The 14705-nt window shown below is 44.2% G+C and overlaps 1 protein-coding gene across 1 annotated transcript in view; it reads left to right on the plus strand.

Moving 5' to 3' along the window:
- The window catches only part of tesk1b (testis associated actin remodelling kinase 1b), a 30288-nt gene extending 20676 nt beyond the window's left edge, over nucleotides 1-9612 (plus strand). Inside the window, exons 7-11 of the mRNA XM_083788522.1 lie at nucleotides 2310-2400; nucleotides 4015-4098; nucleotides 6260-6346; nucleotides 6515-6611; nucleotides 7196-9612. Of these exons, the coding sequence (XP_083644648.1) occupies nucleotides 2310-2400; nucleotides 4015-4098; nucleotides 6260-6346; nucleotides 6515-6611; nucleotides 7196-8247 (1411 nt within the window). The 3' untranslated portion in view covers nucleotides 8248-9612. The remainder of the gene's footprint in view (nucleotides 1-2309; nucleotides 2401-4014; nucleotides 4099-6259; nucleotides 6347-6514; nucleotides 6612-7195) is intronic.
- The last annotated feature ends 5093 nt before the right edge of the window (nucleotides 9613-14705 follow it).

Below are 14705 nucleotides of genomic sequence, written 5' to 3' on the forward strand. Positions count from 1 at the left end.
TGAATTGAAAAATTTATTTATGAACGAATTTCTAATTACTGCTCTAAAATGGCTTGGCAGAGGAGTGAACCGATATGGATTTAGGCTGAGAAAACAATTGGGAACGGAAAGACCAACCTGACCTCAAACTAAGAAATGCCAGGGAGGTTGCCCCTAGAAAACCTCCACAAGCACACATATTGGTGCCTCCCACACACACACACACACACACACACACACACACACACACACATACACACATCCCATTAGCGCCGTCATACTCCCCCGCAGTCTCTTTAGCGACTGTGTCAGCAGAAGTCATTTTGTAAGCATTCGACTGGTGCTGAGAGGAGACAGCTGCTGCTGGAACCTGCTCTGTGCCCTAATTATCAATAATTACGTTTCTGCCTGCTCTCAACTACCACTATGTTGTAATATTTGCCTTTTTTAGAGTGTCTGTCTGTGTGTTTGTATGTCCATATAGCTATGCAGTACAATTTATCGGTCATCGCATCGGTATTGGCCTTAAAATACAATATCGGTATCGAATCTATCAAAATAATATCTGTTTTAGCAGATATTTTAATTATGTTAATCAAGGCACTTTTTTCTGCGGAAGCTTATAATACATTCAAGCTATTTATGTTGGGATATAGGGGGCCGACTTTTCAATAATAATAATTGCTTTTTTCAAATTCAGTGTTTATAAGAATGGACGACATTATTAGATTTTTTTTAATACATATCATATCGACATCGGTTATCGGCTATAACGGCAATTAATTACCGTATATTAGATGTCGATATCGGCCAAAAGTCTCATTGGTACATCCCCAGTAAATGTGGACATGTGCATTCCAAACTTTACTGCGTCTGAGAATGCTAACTAATTAAGAAATTGTTTTACTGGCGCAGTGGCGCTGTACTTGCAGTGCGAGTGGGGGAGGGAGAGAGGAGATGGCAGGAGGGTTTAGGACAGAACTCCAAATAAGGTCAAACTATTCCAGACTACCTTCTCTCTCCCCCCTCCCCCTCTCTCCTTCACTCCATCTCTTATACACTTGCATATCAATTTGACTTTTTTTTTTATTGGCCACTGCTTTAAGATGCTATTTTGTCTGTCTTCCCATTTAATTGCTTTGATCTTGCATATTCCGTCATTCTCCCTCCCTGTCTGACCACGGCTGCTCCACTTTTTAAAGCGATGTTCTCTCTCTCTCTCTCTCTCTCTCTCTCGCTCTCTCTCACTGTCTCTCGCTCTCGTTCTTGTCCCTCTCTGTCCGATGATGTTTACATTGGGAGCCATGACTGTCAGTTCTCTCTCCCAACATCACTTCCCTCCCTGTATTTTTTTGCAGTATCATAGCCCACAGTAGCAGATGAAAATAGCACAGAGAGGAAGTGTCTGCCAGCAGGGGTGTGTGTGTGTTTGTGGGGGTCTACATGTGTGTGTATATACATGCACATTTGTCCTTGCACTTTTGTGAGTTCCTTCCTTTTTGTACGTTTAGAGTTGCACCACAATATTGACACATTAACTGAAAAACACTGCAGCCTTATGGATAATAGAGAAGACATGTGTGTGTGTGTGTGCGCACACACACACACACACACACACACACACACACACACACACACACACACACACACACACACACACACTGCAAGGGTTGACGCAGTGACAGTAATACCCCTGCTGTGGCGTTGAACCTCTATGAACTAGAGCTAGACATTAGGCATGCTTGCTTGGCATTTATCCCCATATGGAATCCTGGGTTCTCGCACCGTTCTAAGAAGTTCAAGTAGGGGGTAAAGGGATGGAAAAGGAATTTGACAATTGGGAGGTTTTGAGAAATTCTGGATGTGGGGGTGGGGGGGAGTAAATGGTCTTCTCCTGATGCATGCAACTACAGTTTCTGGCATTGTGATCTACACAATGTTATTTGACGTGATGTGATATATGTTGTGAATATTACGGTGCCGTGTGCCTGTTGGTCGGCTAACTGTTTATTCTCGGCGGGAACCCCTTTTGGTGTTTTAACTAAGCATTATGTTATACTTTAGCTATTGAAAAATAGCAGATCTACAAGCTTGTAGGTCTGCTATTTTTTTTTTATCGTGAAAATGGGGCACAAATCTTTGAATATATATTCTTTCAGAAGACTTTTTTATTTATTTCAACGTCGGGTCTAAATGGGTTAAATATGTATAATCCAACTATTCAATCTTTTTGGTTAAATCTCTCCCTCTCTTTCTCTTCTTCTGTCACTCTGTATTTTTCCATCACTTTAACCTCGCACCCAATGCTGTGTTGTTGTCCCTGTCTACAGTGACACAGTAGACCAGGAGCCTCTGGCTGTGGTGGGCTCCCCCTATTGGATGGCGCCGGAAGTGCTCCGAGGAGAGGTCTATAATGAGAAGGTAGTGACGGAGTGCTTTCACTAGCTCTGTAATATTCCAAGAGTTCAAAGTACACACAGTGGAGTGTATGATAGATACGATGACAAGCACTCCAACAAAGCCCGTACAAAGCAGATATTGAAACCGATATGTTAGCCTTTAGATACAGATGGGGTTCTCAAAGTAGGGTCCGGAGACCCCCAGGGGTCCTTGAGTGTGTTCCAGGTGTCCCCAGAAAAATGTGTTGACATAGCGTTCAAATACTTTTAACCATTTATATAACCTTTTTTAACAATTTTATACTTCAGAAATGGCATTTATACATCAAGCTCACAACGTGCCGTGAGCTTGTCAATCTGATATTTTTGAAAGATTTAGAAAAATCCTGAATGTTTTGGAACATTTGGAGTAAAAGAAAAGTAGTCTGGTGAACTACATATACATTTGAGGATCAGAAATGTTAATGAGAATCACTCAAACATGATAATCACTGAGTTAGTCTTTGTTTTTATGCAAAACAAAATGTGGTTTTACACTTTTCAGTAATATGTGGGGGGAGGTTTCACTAACTGGCCTATGACTAACCTCTTTATTTTGATTAATCCTAAATGCATCATCACAGCCAATTTTGGATGGAGGCTAATGGGATTTGACTGTGGACATGGCAGATGGCAATCAACTAAAATGACTGGGCTAGCGTCCAAAATGTTAAAGTTACACCCCTGGGAGGAATGCTTTGTGGCTGTAGTAGTTGCAACCACACTAGTATTTAAAGGGTACAGCTAAGTGGCGCTAATCACTCGCATTGTCTGATAGCAGTATGTATATATGTGTATTAGTATGTCGACCAGTTTCTGCTGGTTAACGTCATGACAGGATAAAAACATTGTTTAGATGCGGTTAAAGGAATACTTCTCCCCGAAAATGACCTTTCTATCAATTGCTTGCCCTGTGAAGCCTTGAATCCATGGTGGTTTTTATCTTCATTACAGTGAATTACAGTGAATGAAGAATCCCAAAACACTTGGAAGAATTGAAGATTAACAACAAAACTATATCAAAAATCTGTTTTCTGAACTCTCAACACAACTCTCACAGTATAGTCCTTATCCTCAAATACGCCCAAAATGCATTCATTTTTGCTCTACTTTTACTGTTTAAACACTTCCGGTGTAAACGGTCTCTTGCCAGAATAAGGAGGCGAGCGTCTGGCATGCCTGTGGGGTTCAACGCAAGCAGAGTTCACAGGCTTCTCGTTCTCGCATGAGACTGTCTGTCCCAGAAGTGTTTTAAATAGACAAGTGGAGCAAAATTTTTTTTTATGTAAGTAATGTGGACACTGGTTAGATACAAGACACTTGCATTATACTGTCAGAGTTGTGAGATTTATTTTACATACATCTTATATAGTTTCGCTTCTACCCTATTTTCTTCAATTCACCAAGTATTTTCTTAGTTTTTTTTCGTTGTCTTCATTCACTGTCAAGGAATTCAACGGCAACAAAACACGGGGCGAACAATTGATCTGAAAACATGTATGTAGGTAACAAATCTACATGTGTGTTATGAATAAGTGTTGATGAGAAGGTTTTGGGGATGAGGGATGTTCACAGGCCTATCTTTGTTTCTCCTCAGGTGGATGTGTTTGCATATGGGATCATTCTGTGTGAGATTATTGCCAGGATACAGGCTGACCCTGACATCCTGCCACGCACAGAGGTACCGCTGACGAGTCTTTCATCACATCGCTCCTACCATTCACCTGTTTTAATATAATCGGCAGTCACTCTTCATGCTTTGTCAAGGTTTTCATCAAGAGCGATATTGCATTTAATATATGATGCATAGTTGTTAGCAGTATCATAGTTTTGTGCTTTATTTGGAGACAACTTACTGATAAAGTGCTACACTTAACCCATGCTACAAATGCTACATTTTTCTGATACCATGAAGCATAGCGTTGACCATTCTGGGCATGTCATAATTGGCAAACAAAAAAAACAGCAGATCTATAGAAGTTCTTTGTCGCAACTCGTGAGCTACAGTATTTGAGATCTGATATTTCTGGCAAAGAGATTTGGTTTAAACAGACAAAGGGAACGGACCAAGTATAGACCCCTGTGTGACCCCAGTCAGTATATAGGGTTTTAAGTGCTTAAACAATATACATTTTAAAATAATGCTACCGTAAAACAGATTTATTGCATACACTAAAATAGATCGATTTTCCTGACACCGACTCAAAATGGTATCTCATGGCCTCTGATAACCTTAAAAACAGTCAACTTTAACGTTGATGTCTGTGATCATTTTATCAGTGGGTGTCACATTTTCCAAATGAATCTCTTTTAAAGAAACTCAACTAATGGTTATAGGCAGACGGTGGACTTGTAAAGCATCTTATTGAATTTGTGGTGGACATGTGTCCCATGGGGCTCACTAGGGGCCCGTCAGATTAATTATTACATCCATGCCCCCTGGGAATGGGCAACAATATGGTGCTGCTGATGAATATGCCTCCACCTAGTGGTGATTCAACTGCACTGCACCCTTTTCAGCCTCATGGTTCTGGATGCTTTTTTAGCATGTTTGCCCGTTTTAGATGAAGATGAATTGAGATGACTGTTTTGTTTGAGGAATTTTAAACTAAAGTGATTATCTCTCCAAAAGTGTTAGAAACTGTTAATGTTGTTTTGCTATAATGTAATTGCTTAGACCCCAAGAAGGTGCATTTAAAATGTGCATTATAACTATAATAATTAAATAATTATTTAGAAAGTAGACAGAACGAGAAAAAAACCATTACATGGATGTACCTGGGACGTATCCTCAGTGATGTATCCCAAGGTCAACGGGGTTTCGGGTCTCGCAACACCATAGCCCTCACTCAGGTGACCCAGCCGGGGTGATCAAGTCCCGACTCACGTCCCAGTAGCTACCCTGGATCAGTCCCATTAGGGAAAGACCAGGGCCACACAATCCGTTGCTCCGGAACTACTCTGCCGGGACTGGGACGTGTGGAAGGACTACACATTGATGTTTGTCTGTAAACGGCCATGAGGGTGTTTTGAGGGCCCTCTGGGCGGCCGAATATTGACATCTTAGAAAACAAACGTTTCATCTGTGGCTGCTTCTAGACTTTGTATTGATTTTTTTCCCCACTGCCCGCTATGTTTCACTGGCATAAGAATACCCAATAGCAAGCTGGTTTCCTGCCAACATCACACCACATCACATCACAACATGCACTCTCACTCACACGCAACATTGCTGTCAGGCAGAAACTTGGAATCTCCATATTCAAACTTTTGATGGTTGTTTGTATGAATTAAATAATGAATTCCCTTTGTTGTACAAGAGTGTGGCACAGAAGTGGCAAACATTATTATTTTTTAATTAAAGTGGTCAAGTCTAAAATGCTGTGACTCTGATTCGAGATTGGATCTATTGGAACACAGGTTCTTGTTTCCATTCCCTGAAAATGAACGTTTTTTTCAACATACAAGAATAGATGGATACATAGATAGATAGATTATGTCTGTTAGAGGTAGTGTTAATTAACTTTTTCTTTAAATCATGTCGTGGGCCGCATTGGTCGTCTCCGCGGGCTGCAAATTGCCTACGGATCACCAGTATGACACCCCTACCCCTATACGGACATTTTGCCTGGTGCAGAACAAAAAGACAGTCAGTAAAGTGTATATACAGACACATATACGCTATACAATCTAATGCAGAACAAGAAGAGGTTAAGCCTAGCTATGAGATCGGCAGAGTGGATGTTGCAGCAATCGCACGACGCCTACCGAGGTCAGGTTTTCACCTGCCACCGACGATGCTCTCATTAGAATGCTAAACGGTGAATTGTGTGTCTCTGTAGGACTTTGGCCTGGATGTGGAGGCCTTCCAACACATGGTCGGGGACTGTCCCTCTCACTTCCTGGAGCTGGCCGTCACCTGCTGCAATGTAAGTCGGATGTCATGGCCACTATTTAAAAACACAAAGCTGCACAGGAGGCAGCAATTGCAACCCTTTGTTTTTGACATACAAGGTTTCCAACCGACGGCAACGATATACTCACTCTATTGCTGTCCTGTCTCTGTCACCCCCCCCCCCCACACACACCCCCACCAGATGAATGCAAAGATCCGCCCGTCCTTCTCTCAGATTGTTGCAGAGCTGGAAAGGAGAGAGGCCGAGAGAACGCCAAAGGATGAGCCAGCGACTACGAGTGAGTCATCTGTGTGTGTGTGTGTGTGTGTGTGTGTGTGTGTTCCATGTGTCTCTCTGGGGGTCCTAGATAGAAGCCAGGGGGGTCTTAGAGCAGTCTGTGGGGTGCACTGCCAGCTCATATCTATGTTATCACCGGAGTGCTGTGGTGCTCAGACATAGTCGTGCAAGACTGAGGTCCAGATGCTTGTTATTAACTTATTGGAGGCCAGTCAGGACTCCCAGGGTGGCCTACGGCTATGAATATATGAAGATGTTTGTACAGTATACACCTGTTCCTTAGTGTTTGAGCCCTGTGTTTGGGGCTAATGTTTTTTCTTAGGGAGGCACAATGTTTTCTTTCCCATGAAGCTGTTTGAGCTGTGAATATTTTTTGGGCCTTTTATGTGCGTACTATAAAATCAGTGTTCATTTTACTGGTCCAAAGTCCAGGATTTCTTTGCACCGTAAATATAATGTATTGTAGTTATAATTAGGAACACTGGTTGTGTGTGTGTGTGTGTGTGCAGCTTAAAGTGGCTGTAGTCATCATGATGAAATCATCATCATCATCGTCTCTGTCTCTTGTTTTCCTGTCATGTTCAGTAACGAATCCAGAAGTGGACCCCCTGCGCAGACACTCCCTGTCCATCCCCGTCGACGCCCGGCTCTGCCGCAGCAAGTCGGACGTGCTCCCCCCGCCGCTGGCCATGCCGCAGTCCACCCCTCCGACCCGGGTGAACCCCTTCTCTCTGCGCGAGGACCTCAAGGGCGGCAAGATCAAGCTGTTCGACACGCCCAGCAAGTCGGTCATCTCCCTGACCTTCACCCTCCCCCCCCCTCCCTCCCCCAGAAACGACGACGGCGCCCCTTTGTCGGAAATCCCGGTCCGTCCCAGGAGGCACCGGCGGTGCAACTCGCTGCCATGCACCCCTCCTCCGAACCTCATGTCGAGCCCTTTCGCCGTCCTCGCGGAAGAGGACAGGGGACCTCTGTCCACCGTGGACACCGATACGTCGGAGCTGAGCGAGCGGGAGGAAGGGAACAACGAGACGTCGCTGCTCGTAGAGGAGGAACCGCGGGAGGACGACCCGGCCGACGAGTCCCTCGAGCCTCTGTCTCTGTACGGAGACCTCGGGGAGCCCATGGACTGCACCAGCTCCCCGGACACGCTGGACACCTCCTCGTCCCCTTACTCCAGACCCTCCCAGGCCTCCACGCCTCCTCTCTCCAACGGATGGGGCAGCGCCAATTCCAACGGCCCGCCGTGCCTCCCCCCGCTATCCAACCTGGACAACAACAACGTGGTCATCAGCAGCAGCCCGCTCAGCTGGGCCACCTCCAACGGCTACCACTCCACCCTCAGCAGCGACCCCGCCGGCCCGTCTCCTCCGTTCGGCTCCGGCAGCGGTCACTCCGTGGAACAGGAGGAGGTCGTCTCCTGCCCCGGCTGCTGCCTGGCAGGCCTCCGCTTCCCCTCCATGTGTTTGCGTGCCACGCCGCCGCGGAGGAACCCCTACAAGAACCTGAACGGGGACCACACGGCCTCCTCCCGCGGGCTGCTCCACGCGGGGACCAAAGGCCTGAACCCCACGACGACGAACACGACCGGCACCAACCCAGAGCCAGGACTGTCCCTGCCAGGGACTCGGACATGAGTCTCACCGCTCGACACCAAAATGTACCAGGAACCAACCCGGGAACCAGGGGGAAAAAAGGAGTGGGTTCACTAGCTAGCCGTGGCTATTCTGCTGTTCACCTTGTTTTGTAGGTTGCAGAACTGTCCTCTATAAGCTTCTTGTTATCTTTGGGTGTGTCCTCAGCAGGTGATGGTTTCTTTTCTTCTGGCCCCCACTGAGCCAGCGTCGCGTTCCCTGGTTAGTTCCCGCAGGAAATAGTAGAACTGTGAGTGGTAGGATTCGGCTCCTTCTCCACGGCCACTTCATTTCATGCTGGTCACCAAAGCTGGATGCCAAACTCTTGCTCTGCCACGGCAAAAGGCCAGCCGATTGTTCCCTCCACATTCTGCGAGCGTCGAGGAGTACCAGTCGGGTCCGCTCAGGTCTGCGCTGGTCCTTCTGACGTGTAGCGGTGCTGATCCGCTCCCCGATGCCTCCTCGCATCATCTGCCCCGTCCTGGAAATCAGTGGGTCTTACTAGTTTGCACAGGTTTCAACTCAGCAATACCCCCACTTTTTTTCCAAACATGTAATTTGCTGCAGATGACATGGTAATAAATATTGGACGTGTCTAGAGGAAGCAGACCCCCCTCCCCCCATTGACTGATCTAGGATCAGATGACTCCCCTTAACACTCCTATGCTTTTTGTTCTGCTTGAGCCTGTAACTGCATTAAAGGATAATGGACCTTTTTGACCACTAGCCAGTGGCTCGCCCGGTAACGTGGACTCCTGACGCCCTCTGCTGGGCTGGGGTTGTTACAACTTGGATGTCATTTCTGCTGTAAATGGACATGTATAGATCTCACTGAGGTCTGTGACAGATGACACGATGACAATAATTCTTTTTGGCATGAAAACACTTTTATTCCTGCCTGGTCTAGATGGCTGGACGGCGTATGTTTCCTACTGTAAATGCTTTTTGACTGATGATGATAATGATGCTACGATGAGGAATGTCATGCCTAGTATTACTGTTGCGATGATTACGATGTTTGATGCTGTTTTGAATGAGTGGGCAGTTTTTGCTTCGTCTTTGATTATCAAGAGGTGTATGGTGCACTTGTGGTGTGTTCTACAAGTCAGGGAATCACAGCGTATTTGTGAGCGATATTGTGTGAGTTCAAATCACAATGGTGTGTGTGTGTGTGTGTGTGTGTGTGTGTCTTTGTGCACAAGAAGTTGTGCTTTGTGAATGCATGTGGAGAAAAGATGAGCAGGTGGTTGAGAGTGTGTGCCATACACTGTTCTTATGACTGAGTTATTTTTGTTGTACGGCATCCTGGTTGCCTGTTAAAAGCACTTATTTAAAAAGAAGACATTGAATAAAAAGATATAGAATGCAGTGATCCTGGAATGTTTCTCTCTTTTTCCCCTTAATTCTGCATTCCTTCATTTGCCTTGAAATGTAACTGTCATGTCTATTTCATGTGGGGTATTTATGCAAAAACGAATTGATTCATCTCTGATTTAGGTCTCCTAAATCAGTGGTTCCCAAACGTTTTCATGTCAAGGACCCACAAAATGACACTCATTATCCCACGGACCCCCCATTAGAAAACATATGCCATGAGCGACCCCCATAAGAGAAGATTTGTACAGCTCTAGCAGTGATTTTCAACTATTTTCATTTCAAGGACCCCCCCAGCTTCATATGCAACAGGCTACAGGCTCCCATTTAATGGCATGCCTAATGGCATGCCTATCTCTGAGACCCCAATAGAGGGTATGCACGTGACATCATCATCAACCAGGAAGTTATGCGGGAACGCCTACTGACTACTGAGTGGCAAAAAGTGACTACTTTCTGGCCTTGACACCACATACATCCAAACAGAAAAGTCCTATTTGATTGCATTAAATTACTTTAAACAACATTCAATTCACTTTGTCACTCACTTTGCCACTCGATTAAAAAATGGCAAATTAATTTAAGATATAGCCTGTAAATAATTTTCATAAACGTGTGTGTGTGTGTGTGTGTGAGACTGAAAACCATGCAGTCATTTCAGACTAACAATTTTGAATCTCTGTCTGGAGAATAGGAGTGCGAGATCACGAGGCCTGGAAAGGAGCACTTATCCATCATATTCCCACGAAAGACAATATTCCTGAAGATTCATCTACGTACATGGAGAGACATATTCCTCCTCCCAACAACATATAAGGTTTTATGAAATGCATGCTGGCTAGAATGAATCATTCCGTGGTTAGTAGATGCTGATATTTTGTCCCACAAGCAAAAAGCATATATTATTAACAGGCAAGGTATGAATGAGCATGTGTTCTGCCTGATTTTAGAGATGCATTTGTCATGATGTTATGATCAGGTGACTTGAGGAAATAAAACTACCTCAAGTGTATATTGACCTGAAAGACATTTACAGTAAGTCCTCCATCCAGGTAATCTGTGGGAAACGGCTGACTCAACCACTTAGACAGGCATTAAGACTGGAGTGGAGTGCAGTGAATTTCATAATTGCCATCAACCAGTGGTTAAAGTGATTATGTCTGTTTCTCCTCCCCATGGTGTGATTATCCCTAACAGGGCTATGCAGGTGATCATGTCCATTGGCTTCCAGGGAAGAGAGAGTAATTCAAAACATGCTCGCCAGGATAGATTTATTTCTTGAGTGGTTGTCAGGCCTAGAAGATAAGGACATAAAATGTGCCTTGCTGTATGAGAGAAGGAGCGGAGGAAATTGGTGGTACCACCCCAAAACGCAATGTAAAGAACATTATAGCCACAAAACGCATATGGGTGTTCTCCATTCATGAGCATTACTCTTGTCTCGGGCATAAGTTCAACATTGCAGGAGAATGGAAAGAACAAATTAAACATCATCTTGTCTGAGTTCACGTTCACGATACATGGCATGTGAATGTCCCATCTATTGAGCATGCTGAATGACCGGGATGTTGGGAAGATGTTCCCTGCTCCTTGATTTGAGGAGACTCAAGATCCTGTTAGCCTGGGAGTCAGAGCCCCACTTTCTTGGGTTCAAAAGGAACCCCAGTGGGAAACTGGACTCCTGGGCTTTGTAGTTTCATCAGACTGGCCGCAGTGGCCGGACTTGAACGTTCTGTGTGTCCCTGGAGTGGGTGCGGTCTGACTCTGACCGTCTCTGAGTCTGAGGACATAACTGACCCCCTCACCTCTGTTGGCGCAACAGTGACCTACAGTGGACACCTGCAGGTGCCTGGCAGGTCCTGTTGGATCTGTTCAACCTGAGTGTATATGATCAGTTTAAACTGAAACTGTTAAACTTAAACAATGGTTAATTCCCCAAAGTAAGGAACAAGATTATCCCTTATCAGTTATACTGTTTATAAATCAATGTTATTCAATTGAACCATTTACATGTCACATCTATAAGTTCACTTCGTAAATGTGTGTCAACCCCCATCCTCTGCCAGAGAAATGCCTGCTGCCTCTTAAGGTTACATTATATCCTTATACTACAAACTTATACATCTTTGGGGTATTCCTGAATCTTATGTCATATTATGGTACATAATTATGCAATTAATTATTAACCCATAAGACACAGTACAAGAGGAAATATCAGATTCCACTAGAAGGCTGAAACTAACTTGATATACCTGATATATTACATTCAATCATTCCTGATTTTATATAATTATAAGTCTCTAAATGTTCTGATGAATTGAAACTGGTGGGCCTTATTGTAAACAAGTGTAATGCTTCATCACAGTTTTTGTATTGAGTTGTACCTTTGTTTGAATTAAATGTACTCATTCTGCATAGGCCTACTGTTTATAAATCAATACATTGAAACTATATTGGCAAGCCGTAGATATACACGGGCTATCCGTGGACATACACGGAAGCCCAATATATTCGTACACATGCAGCGCGTTGTGAGCTTGCAGATCGTCGGTGCCCCACTCACCATGAATCCAAGCCACTGGCGTAGCATAAGGGGGTGCAGCCAGTGCAGTGCACTGGGGCCCAGCGCCCCCTAGGGGCCCATGAGGGGAAGGGGAAAAAAGAAAAGAAACAGCTGACGGGCCGCTGTTTTGTGAATGAAATAGCTGTGGGCTGTGGCCGGTCGGTAAGGGGTTAAACTTCTGTGTGATGTATCCTTCCAAGCCCACTATACCATGTAATATACATCCTGCGTCTACTACATCCTGTAGTTCACTTAAGAAATAAAAGTATTGATACAAGTAGCTTTTATTTTGAAGAGGAAGAGGAAGTTGTTTCGGTTGTAGCCAGCTACCATGACAGTGGTAGTGCCGGGGTGGTAGTGGAATAATACAAACAACATGCTTTTAGCCAAAACCGCATGCGTCTATGACTTAAACAATGTAGGCTAAACACTTTGGAATTACGTTAAACATGGTATATCCTTATCCTATCCTCATTAGGTGAGTACTAGTAAATGAATTGTTAAGTTTCATAGTATCATTCATCATCAACAGGCTGTTGTTGATGCCCCCCAAAATGAACTGGTTACACAGCCTACAGGATTCTCATTATGTTACTCACTGCCTGCAAGGATGACCGCCGTGCCATTTCTTATAAACTATCTAATTCATACGTGGGTCGTCGTGGGTACACGTGGAGTTGTTGTTGTTGTTGTTCATGCGCAACGGTGCGCGGTGTGGAGAGGGCAGCAGAGCGCAGCGCAGCGCATTGTCTGAATGTCTGTACTATGGCCCAATCCCAATTGCCTCCCTCAAGCCCTGAGCCCTGGACCCTCATTGACTTTAATGACGTCAGCTGTAAGTGCTTGAGGGTGAGAGGCTGCAAGGGCTCCAAATTGTTGGGAAAGAAATGGGACAGCACTTTGAAGATGAGTCCGCCATTCATGACACTTTGCATCACTTTATAAAGACTGTCCTTATTCACAGCCAGTGCCTACCTACATGCTTTGCCTATTTATACATGTCTATTATGTCTATTTTAGTATTTAAGCTGATCGTTTTATTATTAGTTTAATAAATACACTTTCTTGTGTGATATGAGTTGTAATATTAATATATAATAATATTCATTATACATTTCATTTCCATATTATTTTACTTTGCTACTTTTGTCATTTCTCATCATGTTTCCCTTATTATTATTATTGTTATTAAATATATAGCCTATATCCTTCCATTCCATCTCCTTTTGAGAACAGTGAGAAAGCACTATTGTGTTTGTTGACATTCTAACCGCGATACATAACTAATTTGCATAATTAAATGATTGACGTTCGGAGGATCCCCCTCATTCCACTGGTAACGCTATGAACTGTGGGTAATTTATTTGCTAAAGTCAGCCCAAAGTCAGCATCGACGCTGACTTTGGCAAAGGGCACATAAAGGGGCGGGGCTGAGCCCTCACTGACTTACCGATTTCAAATGGGACATCCCTCAAGCCCTCGCAGACTTCACATGAACGCGCAGCTAAGTCAGTGAGGGCTCATTGAGTCGGCAAGGGAGTGGATTGGGATTGGGCCTATCTCTGCACTTAGCTCTTTCTGTCCAGTCCTACGTGTATAGGCTGGCGATTGTGGCGACTTATATTCGTTAATAAAGAGAGCTGTAAAGGGGATATATTGTCTATGGTCAGTTCATGGTGTGTATCATTCTCGTTAAAAAAAAAATGGTTTTAATTGTCTGGTAACGGAAAATAACGGAAAATAATCTAACTTGTTACTTTTCTCAGAAGGTAATCTGTAACGGCAAGGGATTATTTTTATGGGCAGTAATCCAGTAAGAGTAACCTAACGACGTTACTTTAGAAAGTAACGATGCCCAACACTGCATATAATGAGCTGTGTTTTTATTTATTTATGTTTGATAGTTTGGAGACATCAGGCTGTGGTAGTTTTGTTTTTGTGCCCAAGTCAGGGCAGGTTGTTTATTGATGAATATATGGACACTGAGCTTGGAAGCTGGTGCTGTCTGCATGTGGTGCTGAAAGGCTGGTTTTAATGAGTGATTGAAATATTTTTTTGTTTGCAGAATTACAGTACATTTCAAGCACAAACTCAATACAAAGACTGTTAACTGTGAGTGGACGAGTTTACTCAATGCTGTACCATATGTTCTCATGCCAATAAAGGCCCTTTGAATTTAATTGAATAATTTAATTGTGTGGCCGGTCACCTCACCTGTAATGTTAGTCTATACCTAGTGTGTGTGTGTGTGTGTGTGTGTGTGTGTGTGTGTGTGTGTGTGTGTGTGTGTGTGTGTGTGTGTGTGTGTGTGTGTGTGTGTGTGTGTGTGTGTGTGTGTGTGCATGGGCGCGCGCACGCACACTTGTTTATGGCGGTGGTGGGGGGCCTACAAAATATTCTCGCACCGGGGCCCACCATGACCTCCCTACGCCACTAAGCAGAGGTCCTCACAAGTATAGGTAAACACTGCCACTGGCAGTGCAATGGCCCGTTGCAAAGAAATTGAGATTTTACTTGTGCGATT

Source organism: Protomyctophum parallelum, assembly GCF_964188405.1.
Source record: "Protomyctophum parallelum genome assembly, chromosome: 18".
Lineage (NCBI taxonomy): Eukaryota > Metazoa > Chordata > Actinopteri > Myctophiformes > Myctophidae > Protomyctophum > Protomyctophum parallelum.